We start from the raw sequence: 24,667 nt of genomic DNA, 5'->3' as shown, positions 1-24,667 counted from the left end.
GAACTAGAACTGAACTAGAACTGAACTAGAACTGAACTAGAACTGAACTAGAACTGAACTAGAACTGAACTTAAACTGTATTGAATTAGTTAGGTATATCATATAGATATATGTATAATATTATCGGGTTACACCCGAAACATCTAACCATAAATCTCCTTCAGTGTTAAACAATTTTTATTGCACAAAAAAGTAATGATTTTTGTTTTCTAGAGAAATTTATTTGACAGCACCGATTACCATAATGTCAACAGCAACTGAAGGTCATTTAAGTTTTCAATTAAAGGGAATTTAATGCGGGGGAGAGTAAAAAAAAAACAACATATAAAAAATATTAAATTTGTATGTTTTTCTTTTTAGCCATTAACACTTTTTTTGCGATCGCACACAAAACCCTAACTAAATAACAACAAATGAAGAAAAAACGTCATAAATAAAATTATAATTAAGGCCGCCAAAGGGCCTGCAGTTAAATAAAATTCAAACAAAATTAACTAACAGTTAAGAGAAAAAAATTTTTTTGACCAACACCATCATTAAAAAAGAGGTGAATATGGAGATACATGCTCACAATGGTTTAGCAAAACACTCCCCTTCTCACTTACTTATTGGTGGCACATAAATTTTACAATTTACACATTTAAAGAAAGAAAAAAATTCCTACAACAAAACATAACTGTGAAATGAACAACAACAAAAACTTAGCAAAAATCACACGGAAAGACAATTAGAAAGCCTGCAGTTAAATTTGACACAAATTAAAAAAAAAATAGAAATAAACAAAGACTGGAGACAAACAAAGCAGCAGCAGCAACAACAAAATATGTAAAAACTGAAATGGACCAACATTTAAATTGAAAAGGAGTAGAGGAGAAATGAGTTCTTGTGTTTACAATAAAGTTTTTGTTGTTATTCTCCCCCAAACACATAAAAAGGGCTATTTTCAGTTTTATATATTTTTTGTTTAGTGTCCTTTTTATTGTTGTTCTTAAAAGTGTATGTATGTGTGTGTTTGAAAAAAAATATATACTTTTTTAACAAATAAACAACACAACATTTAAAACGACAAAGTTGTTATTATGCAAATTTTTCATTCAGTTTTTTTTATTTTTTGTTTGTTATATTTTTCATATTCAAAGGTATTTTTTTAAAATATGCCAGAAAGAAAAAAATTTGGAGACAATAATCATAAAAAGGGGGAAGTAACATTATGAAATGTGACTAACTGTCAGACGGACTAGTGACAAAAAAAACGTTATGGTGCGTTCAAAAAATAAATAAAACAAAATGTTTAAACAAATAAATAAAAAGCACAATACTAAAAAAATACTTTAAGTCAGCAAAAATGTTAAATGTTTTTTTGTTCAGAATATGCGGGAACTAGTTTGCTGAACTGATGTTAAAAAAACTAGAGCAAAGACTTTTCTAAGGTATTGTTTAGCTTTAGACAATACACCAAAACTATTTTTCGGATTTCTGACCAATTTCCTATGTAGGAAAAATTAATATATTTTAATTACTGCATAGCGGATTGGAATGATTTACTTATTTGATATAAATCATACATGGGAGAAGTTAATTATATCGACTAATTAATTGACGATTTCATTAGCATTAAATTGAAAAAAATTATAATTATTTTTTTTTTCATTAGCATTATTTTCTCTAATGGTAATGCTTTTTAATGAAACGATTTCATTAGTAATTATTTAAAAATAAATTTTCATTACCATTATTCAATGGATTTTAAAAATTTTCGAACATTAGTTCGAATTTCGAAATTAATTTCGAATATCCGAACATTATAATGTATTTTCATTAGGTGAAATCATGTATGCCAAATTTCAGCACATTCAGACTAGAAGAACTAGTTTTAACAGCTTTAAAAATTTTTCGAACACAAGTTCGAATTTTCGAAATTTTTTTTTTAGGTTTTATGACACAGAGATTAATTTAAAAACATAAAAAAATTTTCGAAAATAACTTCGAATTTTCGAACTTAATTTCGAATATTCGAACATATTATTGTATTGTCATCAGATGTACTTATGACTACAAAATTTCAGCCAATTTGGGCCACGGGAACTGGTTTTAAAAGCTTTCAAACCTCGAATCTTCGAAAAATTTTCCTTAATATATTTTTCGACAATTATAAATACTAATTAAATTCGTTTTTGAAAATTCATTATCAAATCATTACCATTATCAAAAAAAGTTATAATGAAAAAAATATAATTTTCATTAAATGGTACTTAAAATATTTTTCATTACAATTTTTTCTATAAATGGTAATGAAATTTTAATGCTTAATGAAAAATTCCCATGTATGATATAAATGAATGCTTTTGAAATCTTGAATATACATACATACATAAATATCTTTATAAAGTTTACATGGCTTAGTCCTTCAATCAGACAATAGGATAAATAGAAGTGGCGGAAGGATATTCATTGTTCTGGTGGTTTAAACAAATTGTATGTAGTACCTTTTTAAGTGTGCTAGCTCCAAACTTTATATATGTATTTTTGTTATGTCCGATGAAAATGACGTAAAGTCAAATTTATATAAAAAGAAAGAAAGTCCTATTTATAAAAAAGTGACTTAAAGTGGCAGCAAAATTAGCACAGAAAGCAAAGTTTACATAAAGTTGCAAAACAAAAGAAATACACATAAAGAACAACTAGTTTTTAAGACTTTTCTTTTAAAAGAAAATTAAAAATATTAAAAGAAACTTAATATGAAATCATAGTGTTGTTGAAAGGCATCTTTATTTGGAAAAAGAGATAAAGTAAAATAGTCATAGTTTTGTATTAAATGTTTTAACATCTTGTCTAATCTTCCGCTAATACACAAAATTAAAATCACAAAAAATTTAGCCCTAAAATGGCTTAAATTAAAATAGAATGAATACACAGAGGAAAAAAATATACACGCTTGGTAACAAATTGACACCAAATTTTTTAATAACATGCGTTTTCAAGTATATACATACATACATACAACAACATCTAAACTTTATGCACATCCGTTGTCTAAAGTAATTAAGTCCAGTGTAAATGATTTAATCATTTAAATTATCATACATATAGGATCCTAATGGAATGAAAATTTAATAGAGTAAAATTTTTTGCCGTAACGGCAATGTACATATGCCAGAAAGCTATAGGAGGGTAAAAAATCCGAATTTTTAAAGCGGTTATCAAGCCAATTCTGTTCTATGGAACACTAAATATTAACTCAAACTGCGAACTCCTTGACAAGGTTCTAATGAGAATATCGATACTGAAAACCGGATATTGATTACTCATGCCCTTCAGTTTCATCATCAAGAATATCGATACTGAAAACCGGATATTGATTACTCATGCCCTTCAGTTTCGTCATCAAGGAAAATAGGGTAATGGAAGAAGATCGCTATCCACGAAGCCTGTCCGTGTACACGGATGATAAGATATAGAACAGAGATATCCTTATCTTTACCGACAGTTAAGCTTCAATGAAGTCCCTGACAGGTGTATACTCTATATCACGACTAGTCGGACATCCTTTAATAGGATGATGAGGCTGTCAAACATCGCACTTGTATGGGTACGAGGACACGGAGTCTATACAGGCAATTGTATCGCTGACGAGTTCGCGAAAACGGGTTCACAGTTACCTGACTCGGACATAGATCATTTCAGTGGTACTCCGATAGGAGTATGCAAAAGTCTCATAGATAACATGTTCTATGGACTCTCTCAGACAATATGGAGAAATGAGCCAACCTGTATTCAAACAAAGATATGGCCAAAGCTTGATAAGGAGCTTACGGACCATATTCTGAGGAATAGCCGATCCCAACTCAGCAAAATGATAGCTGTCATCACAGGGCATTGTAAATTTGGTAACCACGCAATGAAACTTGGATTACCTTACAATGACTACCATAAAAGCTGTCAAGATGAGAAAGAAGCTGTATGAACATCTTCTTTGTCACTATCCTGCTTTGGGGGACATTCGACTCCGATATCGGGGGCATAGATTTCTGGAGGACACTTCAGAGTTAACTGGGATTAGAATAGAAAACCTAAACGCCTTTATCAAGCATTGCGTTTAGTTTGACTTTAGAGTCCAAGGCTCTTTCCTTTTAGATTTTAATCACCAAAACGAACTACGTTTGCATCTATTGCAGCCTGAATAACCAACCAACCAAACTTTTTTGTACTTTTTCGTTTTTCAATTTGTATTTTTTGAATCTTTTCTAATATTAAACCTAGAAATATAGAATTTAACACGCTGCGTCCTGATTGAAGAAAATCTACAAATTGGGACTTTCTGGTACTTTTCCGTTTTCCAACTGGTATTTTTTGATTTACTGGTATACTTGAAATTACGTTTTTTCATACTCTTTTAAAAATGTTTAATAAAACAAATAAAGTAAAATTAGCGCAGGGTGTGTTATTTAAAACCAAACTACTAAATATAGTTTAAAGATCGAGTGAATATTTTAGTACTTTTTTAAAACAACAATTTTTCACAAGCACTTGAAAACAGATTTGTATCCTTTGACCTATATATTCGTCATATTTCCCAATTGATATGATAAAGATCAGAAAATGGAATTTGGTACTTTCTTATAAAGGTACTTTTTTGGTGTTTTTTATTAAAAAAAGTCAATCAAAGTACTACTTCACTTTTTATCAAATTCTAAAGTGTTTTTGTCTGTCTTTTTATTACATTAAACTTTACACTTTTAGTTTTCTACGACAACTTCAACTATAAGTTTTTAAAACTTTAACAATTTTCTCTTAAACTCTGTCACATATTGCCTTTAATATTATCAAAAGTTCATCTAAATCTATAAAATATTCAAATCACTCAACCTACGATTATCTATTTTCAAACACTTTGTACCCTTTTTTTCCTTCCATAAACAACATATTTTAAAATTCTAAAGAAACCTAAGGAAAATCAAATGAATACTTATTTTATTGTCCAATACCTATCAATTTCATTTGAAAACCCCAAATAAACAAAAACCATTGCAAAGGACAAATAAAATTATAAAATGTTTCTGTTAATAGATTTTTTTTTTTTCGAAGGGTCAATTGTAATTTTCTTGTTATTTTTTTATCTGTTTGTTTATTATCATTATTTTTACTGTAATACCAAGAAGAAATTATTTATAATTTACCTTGTACTCACTGGTAGCTAACATTTTAGTCCATTTTTCCTGCTTAAGCCGCATAGTCTTCATTATGTAATTCCATAAGAATTCCAGCCTTTCGTCCACCTTTTCCTTCTTTTTCTCCTCTTCGGCCATTACGCTAAATTAGTCGACGTTTATTGTCGTTTAAGTGAGTAACACGCTTACACAAATGTTATTTCTGCAGAAAAGAATATCCTTGAATCCTTGACAATTGTTGTTAAACGTTTAATATTCTTCGATAATTTGGTTTCTTTTCTCTCTCTTTTTTTCCTTTTATGGTTGAGCTTTAATCTCTTTGTGCGTAAAAAATATTAAGAGCAAAATCAAGGCGTTCAAAAATGTTTGTTATTGTTGCAAGTTAAGCGGCTTATGTGACAATAACTGCCAGCTTAATAGAAAAAAAATTAATAAAAATTTATTTAATATTTGTCTGCCAAAAAAAAAAAAGAAAACGTTATGAAACCTAGCAAAAGAAATCTCTGTTTAGAAAACTTACCAATTTTGGCATTCGTCTTTAGTAATGGCCAACACAAAAAAAACCCAATTTAATATTGGGATTTAAAGTGATTTCGGTTTTTTTGTATCCTTTTTAACCTGTTTTATTTTTTATATCTTTAGACAGTTAAGGATTTATTTAGCGTAAGAATAGCACTAAATGCGTCTATTTTTATATTGAATTATTTTTCTTTTGTAAAAGTGAAATTTTCTTAAATGTCACAGAAAATTAAATTTTTAATTTACCTAGATTTATTTATCAAGTTTTTTTTTTTAACAAAAAGTCTATTTTTAGATTGACATTTATATATTTGAAGTTTTTTGTTTAACAAATAGCAACAGGTTGTTTGCCAGTTAAGTGATAAACAAGTGGTTTGTTTTTTTCAAACAACCTGTTTTTAATTAAACAAGTTAGAGTGCTATATTCGGCTGAGCCGAATCTTAAATACCCTCCACCAGCAACTTTTGTATTAATACATTTCTAATTAATAAACTATTTGTAGAAATAAGTTTTCTCATGTCATAAATAGAAAAACCCAAGATTTAAACATCTTAAATCTACTACAATTCCAAGATTTATTGAACATTAGAAACGCCACTTCCTTTTAAATTTTTATAGCGCCCTAAGATATGCTTTAGCGATATCTAGTATTTGCATGTGTGTGAAAGATTTAAGGATTTTCAAAATACATACATATATATAATTTTGTTCTACACAAATTTATAATGCAAATAGTTAAATACGGTTAAAGCGCTTTTAGGGGCAGGACCTAGTATGAGAAATATGACCAAATATAGACCGATCGTGAAAAATTTTTGAAATAACATTAAGTGCTTTTTGCATTACAAAATAGTATTTATGAACAAAAATAGTATTTATTTATATCATTATTTGGTAATGAGTTATGTGCCTTTAAGTGTTTTTCTGAAAGGGACCTTGTATGGGAGCTATGATCAATTATGGATCGATAGGAAAACAACTTCACAGTAATATTTCTCTGTATATGAGCAATATTTCTGCCAAACTTTATATGGATATCTTAATTTAGTAATGAGTTATGCGCGTTTAAGTGATTTTCGGGAGGGGACCTTGTATGGGAGCTATGACCAATTATGGACCGATCGGAAAAAAATTTCACAATAATATTTCTGTGCATATGACAATACTTGTACCAAATTTTATATGGATATCTTAATTAAGTAATGAGTTATGAGCGTTTAAGTGATTTTCGGGAGGGCACCTTGTATGGGAGCTATGACCAATTATGGACCGATCGGAAAAAAATTTCACAGCAATATTTCTATGAATATGGGCAATACTTATACTAAATTGTATATGGATATCTTAATTTAGTAATGAGTTATGCGCGTTTAAGTGATTTTCGGGAGGGGACCTTGTATGGGAGCTATGACCAATTATGGACCGATCGGAAAAAAATTTCACGGTAATATTTCTATGTATGTGGCAATACTTGTACCAAATTTTATATGGATATCTTAATTTAGTTATGAGTTATGCGCGTTTAAGTGATTTTCGGGAGGGGACCTTGTATGGGAGCTATGACCAATTATGGACCGATCGGAAAAAAATTTCACGGTAATATTTCTATGCATGTGGGCAATACTTGTACCAAATTTTATATGGATATCTTAATTTAGTTATGAGTTATGCGCGTTTAAGTGATTTTCGGGAGGGGACCTTGTATGGGAGCTATGACCAATTATGGACCGATCGGAAAAAAATTTCACTGTAATATTTCTATGCATGTGGGCAATACTTGTACCAAATTTTATATGGATATCTTAATTAAGTAATGAGTTATGCGCGTTTAAATGATTTTCGGGAGGGGACCTTGTATGGGAGCTATGTCCAATTATGGACCGATCCATAAAATTTTTCTTCTGGAAGAATTCTATTGACATAAGATTTTAATTTGTGAAATTTTGTGAAGATATCGACATTGTAGAATTTGTACTTTTGTATGGGAGGTATATGAAATTGTGGACCGATTCTGGCAATTTTCAGCAGGGATCAAGATCTTGTGCAGAAACGAATATATGGTGATTTCCATGAAATTATCTTGCATAGTTTTCGAGAAAATTATATCATAATGTGTAAAAAATGCTTATTTTTTTCCGAGGTTGTTTTAAATTTTGATTCATAACTTTTCCCGGTGTGAACCGATTTTGCCCATTTGCAATACCAAACAACTTAGGAAAATGAAGAACATTTTGGGTGAATTTGGTTAAACTCTATTGCTTCGTTTTATCGTGAGCGTGTTTTACACAGACAGACGGACAGACGGACATAGCTAAATCGACTCAGAATTTGATAAGGACCCAGAATATATATACTTTGTTGGATCTCAGATGAATATTTCTTGGTGTTACACACGGAATGACAAAGTTATATATACCCTCTATCACCACTGATGGTGGTGGAGGGTATAAAAAGGAAATGAAAAATATTAAATTGTTGTTAAAATATTGTTTGTATTTTAAAAAACCTAAAAGGGTGTTACATGTATGTATTTTAAATTTAAAAAAGTAATGAATATTTTAAAATTTAATACGTTTTTAATAAAATTCATGATAGTGCTTTTCTTACAAAATTTTAAACTTTATTTCTTATTGTGTTTTTCACAGACAGTTATCACAGTTATAGTCTAGTCTATAGTCTAGTTTATAGTCTAGTCTATAGTCTAGTCTATAGTCTAGTCTATAGTCTAGTCTATAGTCTAGTCTATAGTCTAGTCTATAGTCTAGTCTATAGTCTAGTCTATAGTCTAGTCTATAGTCTAGTCTATAGTCTAGTCTATAGTCTAGTCTATAGTCTAGTCTATAGTCTAGTCTATAGTCTAGTCTATAGTCTAGTCTATAGTCTAGTCTATAGTCTAGTCTATAGTCTAGTCTATAGTCTAGTCTATAGTCTAGTCTATAGTCTAGTCTATAGTCTAGTCTATAGTCTAGTCTATAGTCTAGTCTATAGTCTAGTCTATAGTCTAGTCTATAGTCTAGTCTATAGTCTAGTCTATAGTCTAGTCTATAGTCTAGTCTATAGTCTAGTCTATAGTCTAGTCTATAGTCTAGTCTATAGTCTAGTCTATAGTCTAGTCTATAGTCTAGTCTATAGTCTAGTCTATAGTCTAGTCTATAGTCTAGTCTATAGTCTAGTCTATAGTCTAGTCTATAGTTTAGTCTATAGTCTAGTCTATAGTCTAGTCTATAGTCTAGTCTATAGTCTAGTCTATAGTCTAGTCTATAGTCTAGTCTATAGTCTAGTCTATAGTCTAGTCTATAGTCTAGTCTATAGTCTAGTCTATAGTCTAGTCTATAGTCTAGTCTATAGTCTAGTCTATAGTCTAGTCTATAGTCTAGTCTATAGTCTAGTCTAGTCTAGTCTATAGTCTAGTCTACAGTCTAGTCTATAGTCTAGTCTATAGTCTAGTCTATAGTCTAGTCTATAGTCTAGTCTATAGTCTAGTCTATAGTCTAGTCTATAGTCTAGTCTATAGTCTAGTCTATAGTCTAGTCTATAGTCTAGTCTATAGTCTAGTCTATAGTCTAGTCTACAGTCTAGTCTATAGTCTAGTCTATAGTTTAGTCTATAGTCTAGTCTATAGTCTAGTCTATAGTCTAGTCTATAGTCTAGTCTATAGTCTAGTCTATAGTCTAGTCTATAGTCTAGTCTATAGTCTAGTCTATAGTCTAGTCTATAGTCTAGTCTATAGTCTAGTCTATAGTCTATTCTAGTCTATAGTCTAGTCTATAGTCTAGTCTATAGTCTAGTCTATAGTCTAGTCTATAGTCTAGTCTATAGTCTAGTCTATAGTCTAGTCTATAGTCTAGTCTATAGTCTAGTCTATAGTCTAGTCTATAGTCCAGTCTAGTCTAGTCTATAGTCTAGTCTATAGTCTAGTCTATAGTCTAGTCTATAGTCTAGTCTATAGTCTAGTCTATAGTCTAGTCTATAGTCTAGTCTATAGTCTAGTCTATAGTCTAGTCTATAGTCTAGTCTATAGTCTAGTCTATAGTCTAGTCTATAGTCTAGTCTATAGTCTAGTCTATAGTCTAGTCTATAGTCTAGTCTATAGTCTAGTCTATAGTCTAGTCTATAGTCTAGTCTATAGTCTAGTCTATAGTCTAGTCTATAGTCTAGTCTATAGTCTAGTCTATAGTCTAGTCTATAGTCTAGTCTATAGTCTAGTCTATAGTCTAGTCTATAGTCTAGTCTATAGTCTAGTCTATAGTCTAGTCTATAGTCTAGTCTATAGTCTAGTCTATAGTCTAGTCTATAGTCTAGTCTATAGTCTAGTCTATAGTCTAGTCTATAGTCTAGTCTATAGTCTAGTCTATAGTCTAATCTATAGTCTAGTCTATAGTCTAGTCTATAGTCTAGTCTATAGTCTAGTCTATAGTCTAGTCTATAGTCTAGTCTATAGTCTAGTCTATAGTCTAGTCTATAGTCTAGTCTATAGTCTAGTCTATAGTCTAATCTATAGTATAGTCTAGTCTATAGTCTAGTCTATAGTCTAGTCTATAGTCTAGTCTATAGTCTAGTCTATAGTCTAGTCTATAGTCTAGTCTATAGTCTAGTCTATAGTCTAGTCTATAGTCTAGTCTATAGTCTAGTCTATAGTCTAGTCTATAGTCTAGTCTATAGTCTAGTCTATAGTCTAGTCTATAGTCTAGTCTATAGTCTAGTCTATAGTCTAGTCTATAGTCTAGTCTATAGTCTAGTCTATAGTCTAGTCTATAGTCTAGTCTATAGTCTAGTCTATAGTCTAGTCTATAGTCTAGTCTATAGTCTAGTCTATAGTCTAGTCTATAGTCTAGTCTATAGTCTAGTCTATAGTCTAGTCTATAGTCTAGTCTATAGTCTAGTCTATAGTCTAGTCTATAGTCTAGTCTATAGTCTAGTCTATAGTCTAGTCTATAGTCTAGTCTATAGTCTAGTCTATAGTCTAGTCTATAGTCTAGTCTATAGTCTAGTCTATAGTCTAGTCTATAGTCTAGTATATAGTCTAGTCTATAGTCTATAGTCTAGTCTAGTCTAGTCTATAGTCTAGTCTATAGTCTAGTCTATAGTCTAGTCTATAGTCTAGTCTATAGTCTAGTCTATAGTCTAGTCTATAGTCTAGTCTATAGTCTAGTCTATAGTCTAGTCTATAGTCTAGTCTATAGTCTAGTCTATAGTCTAGTCTATAGTCTAGTCTATAGTCTAGTCTATAGTCTAGTCTATAGTCTAGTCTATAGTCTAGTCTATAGTCTAGTCTATAGTCTAGTCTATAGTCTAGTCTATAGTCTAGTCTATAGTCTAGTCTATAGTCTAGTCTATAGTCTAGTCTATAGTCTAGTCTATAGTCTAGTCTATAGTCTAGTCTATAGTCTAGTCTATAGTCTAGTCTATAGTCTAGTCTATAGTCTAGTCTATAGTCTAGTCTATAGTCTAGTCTATAGTCTAGTCTATAGTCTAGTCTATAGTCTAGTCTATAGTCTAGTCTATAGTCTAGTCTATAGTCTAGTCTATAGTCTAGTCTATCGTCTAGTCTATAGTCTAGTCTATAGTCTAGTCTATAGTCTAGTCTATAGTCTAGTCTATAGTCTAGTCTATAGTCTAGTCTATAGTCTAGTCTATAGTCTAGTCTATAGTCTAGTCTATAGTCTAGTCTATAGTCTAGTCTATTCTAGTCTGTCTATAGTCTAGTCTATAGTCTAGGTCTATATTGTCTATAGTCAGTCTATAGTCTAGTCTATAGTCTAGTCTATAGTCTAGTCTATAGTCTAGTCTATAGTCTAGTCTATAAGTCTAGTCTATAGTCTAGTCTATAGTCTAGTCTATAGTCTAGTCTATAGTCTAGTCTATAGTCTAGTCTATAGTCTAGTCTATAGTCTAGTCTATAGTCTAGTCTATAGTCTAGTCTATAGTCTAGTCTATAGTCTAGTCTATAGTCTAGTCTATAGTCTAGTCTATAAGTCTAGTCTATAGTCTAGTCTATAGTCTAGTCTATAGTCTAGTCTATAGTCTAGTCTATAGTCTAGTCTATAGTCTAGTCTATAGTCTAGTATATAGTCTGGTCTATAATCTAGTCTATATCTAGTCTATAGTCTAGTCTATAGTCTAGTCTATAGTCTAGTCTATAGTCTAGTCTATAGTCTAGTCTATAGTCTAGTCTATAGTCTAGTCTATAGTCTAGTCTATAGTCTAGTCTATAGTCTAGTCTATAGTCTAGTCTAGTCTATAGTCTAGTCTATAGTCTAGTCTATAGCCTAGTCTATAGTCTAGTCTATAGCCTAGTCTATAGTCTAGTCTATAGTCTAGTCTATAGTCTAGTCTATAGTCTAGTCTATATTCTAGTCTATAGTCTAGTCTATAGTCTAGTCTATAGTCTAGTCCATAGTCTAGTCTATAGTCTAGTAGTCTAGTCTATAGTTTAGTCTAGTCTATAGTCTAAGTCTGGTTAAAAACACGAATTTTGAACTCGGTTATCACGTTGCACATAGAAATACCATGTTTGTGTTAGCAATGTTATTTTTGGAAAACAATTAAAATGTTGCAATCATATTTTTTTTATTTAACTAAACAATTTTGGAAATTCCAAGAAAGGCATACGTATTTAACGTTATTTCTTTGCTTTAAATTTATGCAATAAATTCCTCGTTTTACTCCTTAAAGCTTTAATCCTCTTCCCTTTTATAGCCTTCGTAGTTGTGCCATCTATAGATGTTTTAACCGCACTATGATTACTTGCATCTTTTTTAAATTTCGATTTCTTTTTATTGCTTTTTTCGAACTAGCAATTGGATTTTTGCTAAAACTACCTTGAATCTTTTTGCTCGACTTTAAAATATTTGATGGCATTTTCTTTACTTGATGATGATGATTTGCTCTTGCTGCTGCTTTCTGTGTTTTAAGACTTAAATGATTAGACTTTGTAAGTCTTTTAGCATGTTTAGTACTTAATTTGGCCAGTTTTGTTTTCGATTTAATATTGTTGAGTCCAAATGCTTTAGCTGCTTCTACTACAGAATCAAAATTACCAAATATTTTCATGATACTCTTATTTACATACTGCAGATATTGCAGGGACGAGAGGCAAATGTTACAGTTATTGCTGGCATTATAGTTGGTGCGTATAAGACTTTCTAGATAGAGGAAATTTTTGGCCATATTTTCACAATGTGGACATTTGCAAATGGTTTGTTTGAAATTATTGGAAGAATTTTCCAAAGGTTCTTCGGTTTTATATAAATCGAATTTCGGTTCTATGTTTGTTTTTGAATTTTGTGGTACCGTGTAGAACGGATTTGCTGATACCTCTTCGCCCAGACCAATCATTTTATTTAACACTGAAATTTTGTTATTTAAATTATCTCTCATATTTTTTGGTTGTTTTTTTAAAATAATTTTTCTGGTTTTATTTTTAGTACAAATTTGATTAATAGTTCAAAGTTGTTTTTTTTTTTTGTTAAATAAAAAGGCTTTCTTTACAAGGTTTGTAAAATAATTTTTTCGGAATTTTTCTATAGCCTTCACCTTCGTGGGAGGATATATGTAAGTTTCCCATTGCCTTTGTATGTTCCACTTGCTTATATGTATCCTTATAAGTATCGGAAATTAATTTTCTGAAGATCCCAGATATCTTCGGTACACAAATAATTAAAATCAGCAAACTTGGCCCATAGTTTATATGATTTCCTCTTCAAGTAAACGGATTTACATACATACATATGTATATGTAACATCCTGTAATTGAAATCTCGTCCCTTAAAAATGTTTATGGTTTGCCCGAAATTGTCTTGTAAGTTTACTATTCATTCAAATTTTATTGCGTTTTATAAACTATCTACATACCCAATGTATTTTTTTCTAAGCTCTTCTCCCGTTGTCTCCATCAACAGTTTTTCAAATGAACAGTGTGTGTTTTAGTAATTCTCATGTGCATAAAAGTGGTTGTGAGTTGACAAGCGATGACGTGAAAATGTAATTGCCTTCATCAGGTTTGAACTTTCCAACAACCGCACAGAAATAGATAATGTTCACTCATACTCATGTGACAATGAAACCAGCAGTTTTGTTTTGGTTACTATAAGCGGTTTAAGACATAATTTTCACTTAACTATTTTTGGTTTAGTTTTTCAAAATATGTTTGTAAATTTATAAAGGAAAACTAAAACTAATTACTTGATGTATTCCTGGTAATCTAAGAAGTAATTTGCAGTCTTATTAGTGTCTCTTCAGCTCTGCCGGATACTTATAAATAACTGCAACTGTGGATATTTGAGTAATTATATTTGTTTTTTTTTTTATATACATACATATAACAGTATTAGTAATACTCTAAATATGGGAATGTGTGTTATTGTATATAACAGTTATAAATCTCTAAGGAGGAGTGTGTATGAGCAGCCAGCAATCATTTAAATAGTATTTTATCTTTATTTCAGATTTTTTTCTCAAACATTTTCTATTTGCATGTTCTGCTCAATTAATCTTTGGTTCCATTTTCATTTCCTCTTCAATGTTCATGTCTTTCTCTATTTCATTACTATTCGTTTCATTTTGTTTTCCAGTTTATTCTCTCTTTTTATTTCTAGTTTTCATTTCATTAATGTTTAATAGTTTGTTAAACATGGGTGGTGTTAGTGGTGTATCATCATCACATCCTCATCACGATGAGGATACCAAACATTTAAATATTGTTCAACAAAATTAAATGTTGCAAAGTTTTTTTGCTGTAGTTGCTCATACATTTTTACCACACAAAAAAATCTACTTTTTCATTTATTTAACAACAATGCATTGTTACAATTGAATGACCTTTTCAACCATTTGAATGCCATTGATCTAGATTTATTTTGTAAATTTAACTATTGAAAAATTACATCAAGAAATGCATTGTAAAATGCTTGGTTTAGAAATCTAAGGGTATTGCTATTTTGTATATAAAATGCTAATTATTTATTTGATTTTGTGGTTTGCAAAATTAGATAAGAGAAAATAAATTAAGTACACACACATATATAGATAGTTGGAGTATTTAATAGAAGGTAATATATAAAGAATATCTGGAAATGAGTGAATGAGTTTGGTTTATTAAGATTTAGATTAAATTTAATTGAATGAAACCACCCAGTGATATATTGTCCAATTTTAGTAAGGAGTAATGTAGGTAATGTAGTCAGTTATTTCATAGATTACTTGGTAATGAGAGGTCGTTGTCTAATAAGGAAGAAATTTTGGTGGTTCTAACCCCAGTCGATATTATAAGTGTTTTTTAAGTAAATCAGCATTGAGAAAGGGAACTAATAATAAGTGTTAATACCACTTTCAAACTAACTAACTAACTAACTAACTAACTAACTAACTAACTAACTAACTAACTAACTAACTAACTAACTAACTAACTAACTAACTAACTAACTAACTAACTAACTAACTAACTAACTAACTAACTAACTAACTAACTAACTAACTAACTAACTAACTAACTAACTAACTAACTACTAACTAACTAACTAACTAACTAACTAACTAACTAACTAACTAACTAACTAACTAACTAACTAACTACTAACTACACTAACTAACTAACTAACTAACTAACTAACTAACTAACTAACTAACTACTAACTAACTAACTAACTAACTAACTACTAACTACTAACTAACTAACGAACTAACTAACTAACTAACTACACTACTAAACTACTAACTAACTAACTAACTAACTAACTAACTAACTAACTAACTAACTAACTAACTACTAACTAACACTAACTAACTAACTAACTAACTAACTAGACTAACTAACTACTAACTAACTAACTAACTAACTAACTAACTAACTAACCTAACTACTAACTAACTAAACTAACTAACTAACTAACTAACTAACTAACTAACTACTACTAACTAACTAACTAACTAACTAACTACTAACTAACTACTAACTAACTAACTACTAACGAACTAACAGCTAACTAACTAACTAACTAACTAACTACTAACTAACTAACTAACTAACTACTAACTACACTAACTAACTAACTACTAACTAACTAACTAACTAACTAACTACTAACTAACTTAACTAACTAACTAACTAACTAACTAACTAACTAACTAACTAACTAACTAACTAACTAACTAACTAACTAACTAACTAACTACTAACTACTAACTAACTAACTAACTACTAACTAACTAACTACTACTAACTAACTAACTAACTAACTAACTAACTAACTAAACTAACTAACTAACTAACTAACTAACTAACTACTAACTAACTAACTAACTACTACTAACTAACTAAACTAACTAACTAACTAACTAACTAACTACTAACTAACTAACTAACTAACTAACTAACTAACTAACTACTAACTAACTAACTAACTAACTAACTAACTAACTAACTAACTAACTAACTAACTAACTAACTAACTAACTAACTAACTAACTACTAACTACTAACTAACTAACTAACTAACTAACTAACTACTAACTAACTGACTAACTAACTAACTAACTAACTAACTAACTAACTAACTAACTAACTATTCGACTTATGCATTGAAGCTTTTTCTTATAATGGAAACCACAAAGACACACTCATTCCTTTCCATTCTCGAGATAACCTAATAAGATAAGATTGCTTTTAAGCTAAGTAATGTCCATATGTATGTACGTATGTTTTACAACTCCTTACGATGTCCACATTAGATACGCTTATTCGGCATACATAATTATTATTGTTTAATCTTTAATTACAACATTCGATACGCTTTCACTCTTAAATATCTAAAAGAAAAGCCAAGAAGAAAAAAAATCTAATTAGGAAATAGAAGTGCTTAACCTAAATAATTTTATTTTCTTTTCTTACTACTAAAACTAGTCTTTAAATTAAAACATTTTCAATCACACTTAATAACTTCTGTCATGATTTATGTCCATTTTATGAGGGGGGTGTTGAAGCATTTACCCAAATAATAAATATACAAAAAAAGAAAGGAAAAAAATGCCAGACCTTCAATTATATTCAATTTGTATTAATTTGTAAAGGGAACACACAAAAGCACTATAAACTCATTTTACCATAATTTACTTAAGCTGTTCCTGTTCTCTTTCCCCTCTTTTATTCATATAATATAATATGTGTGTCCAAATCTCAGTTCTCTGTAGAAAAAAAATATAAATAAATAAAAACAAATCAATGTTAATTTGTCGTGCGTCCAAAATGTGTTGAACTCCTTAGTTGTTGTTTGTAGGTCATTTAAGTTCCGGTAACAATTTTCCCAGTGTGTGCTGTCCATATGTGCTGTTGTTGTTATTTCGCTTTTTTCTTTTTATTTTCGCCATTTCCTTTTACTTAAGACCATTGATTAGTCGTCTGTTTGTAGGGGATTTTTTTTTCAAGAAAGCAACAAAAATTCATTGATAAATGTGGGTTACAACAATTTATATGACCAAAAAATATCCGTTTACCATCTAAGAACGAACTATTAGAAAAACCTTGGCCTAGTAAACTACTTGCCAGGAATTTAAACGTTTACAAATACTTACTGCTTTTTAGGTTTTTTATACAAGTTTCTTAAAAAACGTTTCGAATTCTTAAGGTATTTGTTTGGTTACTGAAAGCTAAAACGAATTAGTGGTTTGTTTTTTGTGACCCCGTTGTATCTTAGATATTTCTATTTACTGTAATTTGGTATTGATGACCTACAATTATGTTGTGGTTTTCATTTAGATTATTGCTTGATTTACAAATTGATCTATATTAGGGCCAAGAAACAGATGAAGTATGCGAAAAGTATTTGTTGAAAGGGGCGTTTTGTTTAATGAATTATAAAAAGTTAAGAAATATTTAAAATTTTTTTGAGAAGTTTTTTAGTTTTACTCTATGTTTAAATGATTTTTTTGTTCTTAGGGTAAAAATATTTATACCCTACACCACTATAGTGGGGAGGGTATTATGCGTTTGTGCTGATGTTTGTAACACCCAAAAATATTGGTCCTACCCCCACCTTAAAGTATACCAATCGACTCAGAATCACTTCCTGAGTCGATTAAGCTATGTCCGTCTGTCCGTCCGTCCGTCCGTCTGTCTGTCTGTGTGTCCATGTAAACCTTGTGCGCACTCTACAGGTCGCAATTTTTGAGATAATTTGATGAAATTTGGAACATACACTTCTCTTGGTCCAAGGACGAACGCTATTGAAAATGGTTGAAATCGGTCCATTATTTCACCTAGCCCCCATACAACCGGACCCCCCGAATAGGGCTTTTGACCTCATAATTATGTTAAATGATCTGCTATCTCTACAAAAATTGGAAAAGTTTAGTTTTATATATGTCTTAATAATTCTAGTGATTTTCGTAAAGATCGGGCATTATTTGACCCTAGCCCCCATACAAAGTCCCCCTCAGAAAATGACTTGAATGTCCACAATTCACTTATAAACAGTAGTATCACGATGAAATTTGGCACAAATGAGTTTTATATAAACATAATTCCCAACAATAAATTTTATAGGGATCGGACCAAGTTTTACTCCAGCCCCCATATAAGCGGACCTTCCGATTTGGGCCTTTTAGCTCATAACTTTGTCAAATATATGATATATATATGACCCTAGCCCCCATACAAAGTCCCCCTCAGAAAATGACTTGAATGTCCACAATTCACTTATAAACACTAGTATCAATATGAAATTTACCACAAATAGATTTTATATAAACATTTTATATAAAATGTCGACATTAAATTTTATAAGGATCGGACCAATTTTTGCCATAGCCCCCATACAACCGGACCTACCGATTAGGGCCTCTTAGCTTATAACTACGATAAATATACTACTATCTTCTCAAAAATTGGCACAACTAAGTTTGATATGTAATTATAAATAACACTGTCATTTTTCGACATGATCGGAAATAAAAAGTAGCCTATTATCACACATACGAATGTGCTGTGAAAATTTGAAGAAAATCGGTTTAGCCGTTTAGTAGTCTATAACGTTCAAACATACAAACATATAAACACACAAACATACAAAGATATAAACATACAAACAAACACACATTCATTTTTATATATGTATATAGATAATTCCCAATAATACATTTTATAAGGATCGGCTCAATTTCTGCCTTAGCCTCCATACATCCGGACCTTCCGATTTCGGTCGTTTATCTTTTAACTACGTCTAATATACTACTATCTATCCAAAAGTCGGCACAATGTGGTGATGTTTGTAACACTCAAAAATATTTGTCCTTATTAAGCTATGTCCGTCTTTGTGACCGTGTAAACCTTGTGTGCACGCAACAGATCGCAATTTTGAATATAATTTGTTAAAATGTGTCACATACTATTCTCTGGATCCACTACCTGGATCAGCATACAACCGAACATGAACAGACATTATTTGGAACCTATATGAGATTAACAGAAATGCTTCATTATTGAAATTAATCACATTTAATATTCGCAATTGGTGTAGGGTATCATATGGTCGGCCACGCCCGACTATAATTTCTTACTTGTTTTATTTAAGATTTGTTAGTTAGTTAGTTAGTTAGTCAGTTAGTTAATTAGTTAGTTGAGGAGTTAGTGTAGTTAGTAGTTAGTTAGTTAGTTAGTTAGTTGTTAGTTAGTCGTAGTTAGTTAGTTAGTTAGTGTAGTTAGTAGTTAGTAGTTAGTTAGTTAGTTAGTTAGTAGTTAGTTAGTTAGTAGTTAGTTAGTTAGTAGTTAGTTAGTTAGTTAGTTAGTTAGTTAGTTAGTTAGTTAGTAGTTAGTTAGTTAGTTAGTTAGTTAGTTAGTTAGTTAGTTAGTTAGTTAGTAGTTAGTAGTTAGTTAGTTAGTTAGTTAGTTAGTTAGTTAGTTAGTTAGTTAGTTAGTTAGTTAGTTAGTTAGTAGTTAGTAGTTAGTTAGTTAGTTAGTAGTTAGTAGTTAGTTAGTTAGTTAGTTAGTTAGTTAGTTAGTTAGTTAGTTAGTTAGTTAGTTAGTTAGTTAGTTCGTTAGTTAGTATTAGTTAGTTAGTTAGTTAGTTAGTTGAGTTAGTTAGTAGTTAGTTAGTTAGTTAGTAGTTAGTTAGTTAGTTAGTAGTTAGTTAGTTAGTTTAGTTAGTTAGTTAGTTAGTTAGTTAGTTAGTTAGTTAGTTAGTAGTAGTTAGTTAGTAGTTAGTTAGTTAGTTAGTTAGTTAGTTAGTTAGTTAGTTAGTTAGTAGTTAGTTAGGTTAGTTAGTTAGTTAGTTAGTTAGTTAGTTAGGTAGTTAGTTAGTTAGTTAGTTAGTTAGTTAGTTAGTTAGTTAGTTAGCCTTAGTTGTTAGTTAGTTAGTTAGTTAGTTAGTTAGTTAGTTAGTTAGTTAGTTAGTTAGTTAGTTAGTTGTTAGTTAGTTAGTTAGTTAGTTAGTAGTCGTTAGTTAGTTAGTAGTTAGTAGTTAGTTAGTTAGTTAGTTAGTTAGTTAGTTAGTTAGTAGTTAGTTAGTTAGTTAGTTAGTTAGTTAGTTAGTAGTTAGTTAGTTAGTTAGTTTAGGTAGTTAGTTAGTAGTTAGTTAGTTTAGTTAGTTAGTTAGTTAGTTAGTTAGTAGTTAGTTAGTTAGTTAGTTAGTTAGTTAGTAGTTAGTAGTTAGTTAGTAGTTAGTTAGTTAGTTAGTTAGTTAGTTAGTTAGTTAGTTAGTTAGTTAGTTAGTAGTAGTTAGTTAGTTAGTAGTAGTTAGTTAGTAGTAGTTAGTTAGTAGTTAGTTAGTTAGTTAGTTAGTAGTTAGTTAGTTAGTTAGTTAGGTTAGTTAGTTAGTTAGTTAGTTAGTTAGTAGTTAGTTAGTTAGTTAGTTAGTTAGTTAGTTAGTTAGTTAGTTAGTTAGTAGTTAGTTAGTTAGTTAGTTAGTTAGTTAGTTAGTTAGTAGTAGTTCGTTAGTTAGTTAGTTAGTTAGTTAGTTAGTTAGTTAGTAGTTAGTTAGTTAGTAGTTAGTTAGTTAGTTAGTTAGTTAGTTAGTAGTTAGTTAGTTAGTGTAGTTAGTTAGTTAGTTAGTTAGTTAGTTAGTTAGTTAGTTAGTAGTTAGTTAGTTTAGTTAGTTAGTAGTAGTAGTTAGTTAGTTAGTTAGTTAGTTAGTTAGTTAGTTAGTTAGTAGTTAGTTAGTTAGTTAGTAGTTAGTAGTTAGTTAGTTAGTTAGTTAGTTAGTTAGTTAGTTAGTAGTTAGTTAGTTAGTAGTTAGTTAGTTAGTAGTTAGTTAGTTAGTTAGGAGTTAGTTAGTTAGTTAGTTAGTTAGTTAGTTAGTTAGTTAGTTAGTAGTTAGTTAGTAGTTAGTTAGTTAGTTAGTTAGTTAGTAGTTAGTTAGTAGTTAGTTAGTTAGTTAGTTAGTTAGTAGTTAGTTAGTTAGTTAGTTAGTAGTAGTTAGTTAGTTAGTTAGTTAGTTAGTTAGTTAGTTAGTTAGTTAGTTAGTTAGTTAGTTAGTTAGTAGTAGTTAGGAGTAGTTAGTTAGTTAGTTAGTTAGTTAGTTAGTTAGTTAGTAGTTAGTTAGTTAGTTAGTTAGTTAGTTAGTTAGTTAGTTAGTTAGTTAGTAGTTAGTAGTTAGTTAGTTAGTTAGTTAGTTAGTAGTTAGTTAGTTAGTTAGTTAGTTAGTTAGTTAGTTAGTTAGTAGTAGTTAGTTAGTTAGTTAGTTAGTTAGTTAGTTAGTTAGTTAGTAGTTAGTTAGTTAGTTAGTAGTTAGTTAGTTAGTTAGTTAGTTAGTTAGTTAGTTAGTTAGTTAGTTAGTAGTTAGTTAGTTAGTTAGTTAGTTAGTAGTTAGTTAGTTAGTTAGTTAGTTAGTTAGTTAGTTAGTTAGTTAGTTAGTAGTTAGTTAGTTAGTTAGTTTAGTTAGTTAGTTAGTTAGTTAGTTAGTTAGTTAGTAGTTAGTTAGTTAGTTAGTTAGTTAGTTAGTTAGTTAGTTAGTTAGTAGTTAGTTAGTTAGTTAGTTAGTTAGTTAGTTAGTTAGTTAGTTAGTTAGTTAGTTAGTGTAGTAGTTAGTTAGTTAGTTAGTTAGTTAGTTAGTTAGTTAGTTAGTTAGTTGTTAGTTAGTAGTTAGTTAGTTAGTTAGTTAGTTAGTTAGTTAGTTAGTTAGTTAGTTAGTTAGTTAGTTAGTTAGTTAGTTATGTTTAAAACTAATATATTTCATTGGAGAATTATATTGGAAGATAGATGTAAATTGTCAGTAAAAACAGTATTTGACGATAACTGCTACAAAAACATGTATTTGTTTATTTATTTATTTGTTTATTTGTGGAGCTCGTTAGTAAATAAAATAAATATGTATGTAAGTTCATATATACAAGTGTTTATGTGTTTCAGAAGTTGTACATAATGTGTAAATAAATACTTGTTTTACATATATAAACTACTTTCAATATAAATGCATTGCTCTAAACACACATATAAATGCTTGCATATATGTATGTATGTATGTATGTATGTATATGTATGTGTGTGTTTGTTTGAAAAATATTTGTTAAAAACATATAAACACTTCATTCTGGGCATTAACTTAGATTTTATTTAGAATGCACAAACATCAACACATAAACATAGATTTTTACACAAACATACATAACTATGTATGGGTGTGTGTATTTAAGTTTGTGTTTATATGTAAATTACATTATAACATCATTTTAAATGAGTGTTAATGGATTTATGCCAAGTTTTATTTTTGTTTGGTTTTGTAGATTGTGGTCAACAGCAGCAGGCAAATGTTACGTTGTATATACATACATACAAATGTATGAGAATGTTTGTATCTATATGTGTTTTTGTTTATACGTCTACACAATGTTTATTGTGGTTTTTAGACTCCACAGTTATTATGGGTCATATGTATGTAGGTATATGTGAGAACCTGCATAAAAGTTTAAAAAGTTATTAAATATTAAAGTTTTATTTTCTCTCTTCATTTGCCTGTAAATTGTAAGGTGTAGTAGTAACGTCTTCGTTTGTTTTTCTAGTCTTTGCTTGGAATATTAATTAAAGTCTAAATGTGGTAAAATAGTTGCAGCCCAAGTGGAAAGAAAATCTCTCAAAGAAGATTTATAATTTATAAGTACATTTTAGTATAATACTCTTAGAATTAATTATAACTCATTATCATTAACACTTTAAGCATAATATTTATGCTGTTCTTACATTTACTTAATACGGATATTTATTAAAGTCATTTTTAGTAAATTAAAAGTTAACACACTTCTATGTTCATTTGTTAAAGCTTAACAATGTTGAATAATCGTTTAACATACTTGAAAATATGCTATTATTCATTCTAATTTTACCTACAACACTGTAAAATGTTATGTTTTTCATGTTTATTTTAGGATTTTTTTATTATGATATTTCCATTTAAAAAAGTAAAGTATTTGACCTCATGTTACACTTGCACTTAAAGTCATTCTGAAATGAGTCAAAATGTTTATGATTATTTTTGTGTGAAACCTTAAAGTATGCAACATTTCGTGTTACTAAAATCAAAGAAAACAAATCACGTATTGTGGAAAATCCACTAAATGAAAGTGAAATTTATTTTCCATGTTTCTTTAACAGCCATTGTTTTATTTTTTTGTTAAGGGTAAAATCCATTTTTTTTTCTAAAGAAAGTGAAAAAAAATGTAAAAATGTGTATGTATACACTTTTATAAAAATAGAAGAAAAAAATACTACTACATATGCAGATGATTTATACATATACCTACATACGTTTGTATTTGTTATAGTATCGTAAAGGAAATTACACTACAAATGAAATAGAAAATGTAACAATATAGCTGGTATTAATGCAGTATTTCATATAGAAAATATTCCCATAAATAAACGGGAATAGAGATACTTTTCAGAAACTTTTTTATAAAAAGTTAAATTTCGGATTTTTTTTATTAAAATAGAAATTTTCTTAAATGTTTCTATTAATAGAGAAATTTTTAAAATTTTTTATAAAAAAATGTGTCGAAAATTCTTAAAAAATTCTATACAAAGAGAATTTCCAGTCAAATTTCTTAAAAAAAAAATTTCTATAAAAATGAGAAATTTTCTAACATTTTTTTACAAAAGGGAAAATTTCTCTAAAATTTTCTATAAAAGAGAAATTAAAAAAAAATCTGTAAAAGAGAAAATTTCCTAAAAATTTTCTATAATGTAAAAAATTTCCCAAAAAATTTTTATAAAAGAGAAAATTTTCTAAAAATATTATATTAAAGAGTGAATTTATCAAAAAAAGTTTGTAAAAGGAAAAATTTCCCAAAAATGTTCTACAAAATAGAAAATTACCCAAAAATTTTTCATAAAAAAGAGAAAATTTTCTAAAAAATTTTCTATTAAAAAGTGAATTTCCGAAAAAAAATTATAAAAGGGAAAATTTACCAAAATTGTTCTACAAAATAGAAAATTTCCCAAAAATTTTTATAAAAGAGAAAATTTCCCAAAAAAAGAGAAAATTTCTAAAGATTTTCTATAAAAGAGAAAATTTTGAGAGAAACTAATTAATTAAAAGAGAAGTTTTCCAAAATTTTCGATAGAAAAAAAATCCAAAATTTTTCTACAAAAATTTTTTTTCTAAAATGCTCATAAATACGAGAATTCCCCAAAATTTTCTATATGAGAGAAAATTTCTCGAGATAATTTCCCAAAAATGTTCTATAAAATAGAAAATTTGCGAAAAATTTTTTTTATAAAAAAGATTTTCTGTAAAAGAGAAGTTTTTCAAAATTTTCGATAGAAAAAAAAATTTCCAAAATTTTTCTACAAAAGAAAAAATTGTCAAAAATTTTCATAAAAGCGAGAATTTCCTTAAAATTTTTTGAAAGAATTTCCCCAAAACTTTCTATCAATGAGAAAATTTCCCTAAAATTTTCTATAAAAGAGAAAATTTCCTAAAAATGTTTTATAAAAGAGAAAATTTTCCCAAAAGTTTCTATAAATGAGAAAATTTCGCGATTTTCTATAAAAGATATA

At 29.1% G+C, this 24,667-nt stretch overlaps 2 protein-coding genes across 2 annotated transcripts in view; both read right to left on the bottom strand.

Annotated features, from left to right (window-relative positions):
* The window catches only part of LOC119610564 (dynein beta chain, ciliary), a 39,304-nt gene extending 33,452 nt beyond the window's left edge, over window positions 1-5,852 (bottom strand). The window contains exons 1-2 of the mRNA XM_037965833.1: window positions 5,689-5,852; window positions 5,178-5,580 (exon numbers count right to left, since the gene is read on the bottom strand). Coding sequence (XP_037821761.1) covers window positions 5,178-5,306 — 129 coding nt within the window. The 5' untranslated portion in view covers window positions 5,307-5,580; window positions 5,689-5,852. The remainder of the gene's footprint in view (window positions 1-5,177; window positions 5,581-5,688) is intronic.
* Window positions 5,853-12,245: 6,393 nt separating this feature from the next.
* On the bottom strand, window positions 12,246-13,126 carry LOC119610563. The gene has a single exon (XM_037965832.1). The coding sequence runs from the start codon at window positions 13,066-13,068 to the stop codon at window positions 12,406-12,408; it is 663 nt and encodes a 220-aa protein (XP_037821760.1). The 5' UTR covers window positions 13,069-13,126; the 3' UTR covers window positions 12,246-12,405.
* Between the last annotated feature and the right edge of the window lie 11,541 nt (window positions 13,127-24,667).

This window comes from Lucilia sericata, unplaced genomic scaffold (assembly GCF_015586225.1).
Source record: "Lucilia sericata isolate MDLA Ls3-8-SP2 unplaced genomic scaffold, ASM1558622v1 Contig001230F_arrow, whole genome shotgun sequence".
NCBI lineage: Eukaryota > Metazoa > Arthropoda > Insecta > Diptera > Calliphoridae > Lucilia > Lucilia sericata.
Note: the sequence above shows the minus strand (reverse complement) of the source record. Positions and strands in the feature narration are given on the sequence as shown.

Coding starts and splice junctions, on each gene's coding strand:
- LOC119610563 (XM_037965832.1), bottom strand. CDS start 13,068: ATGAGAGATAATTTAAATAACAAAATTTCAGTGTTAAATAAAATGATT.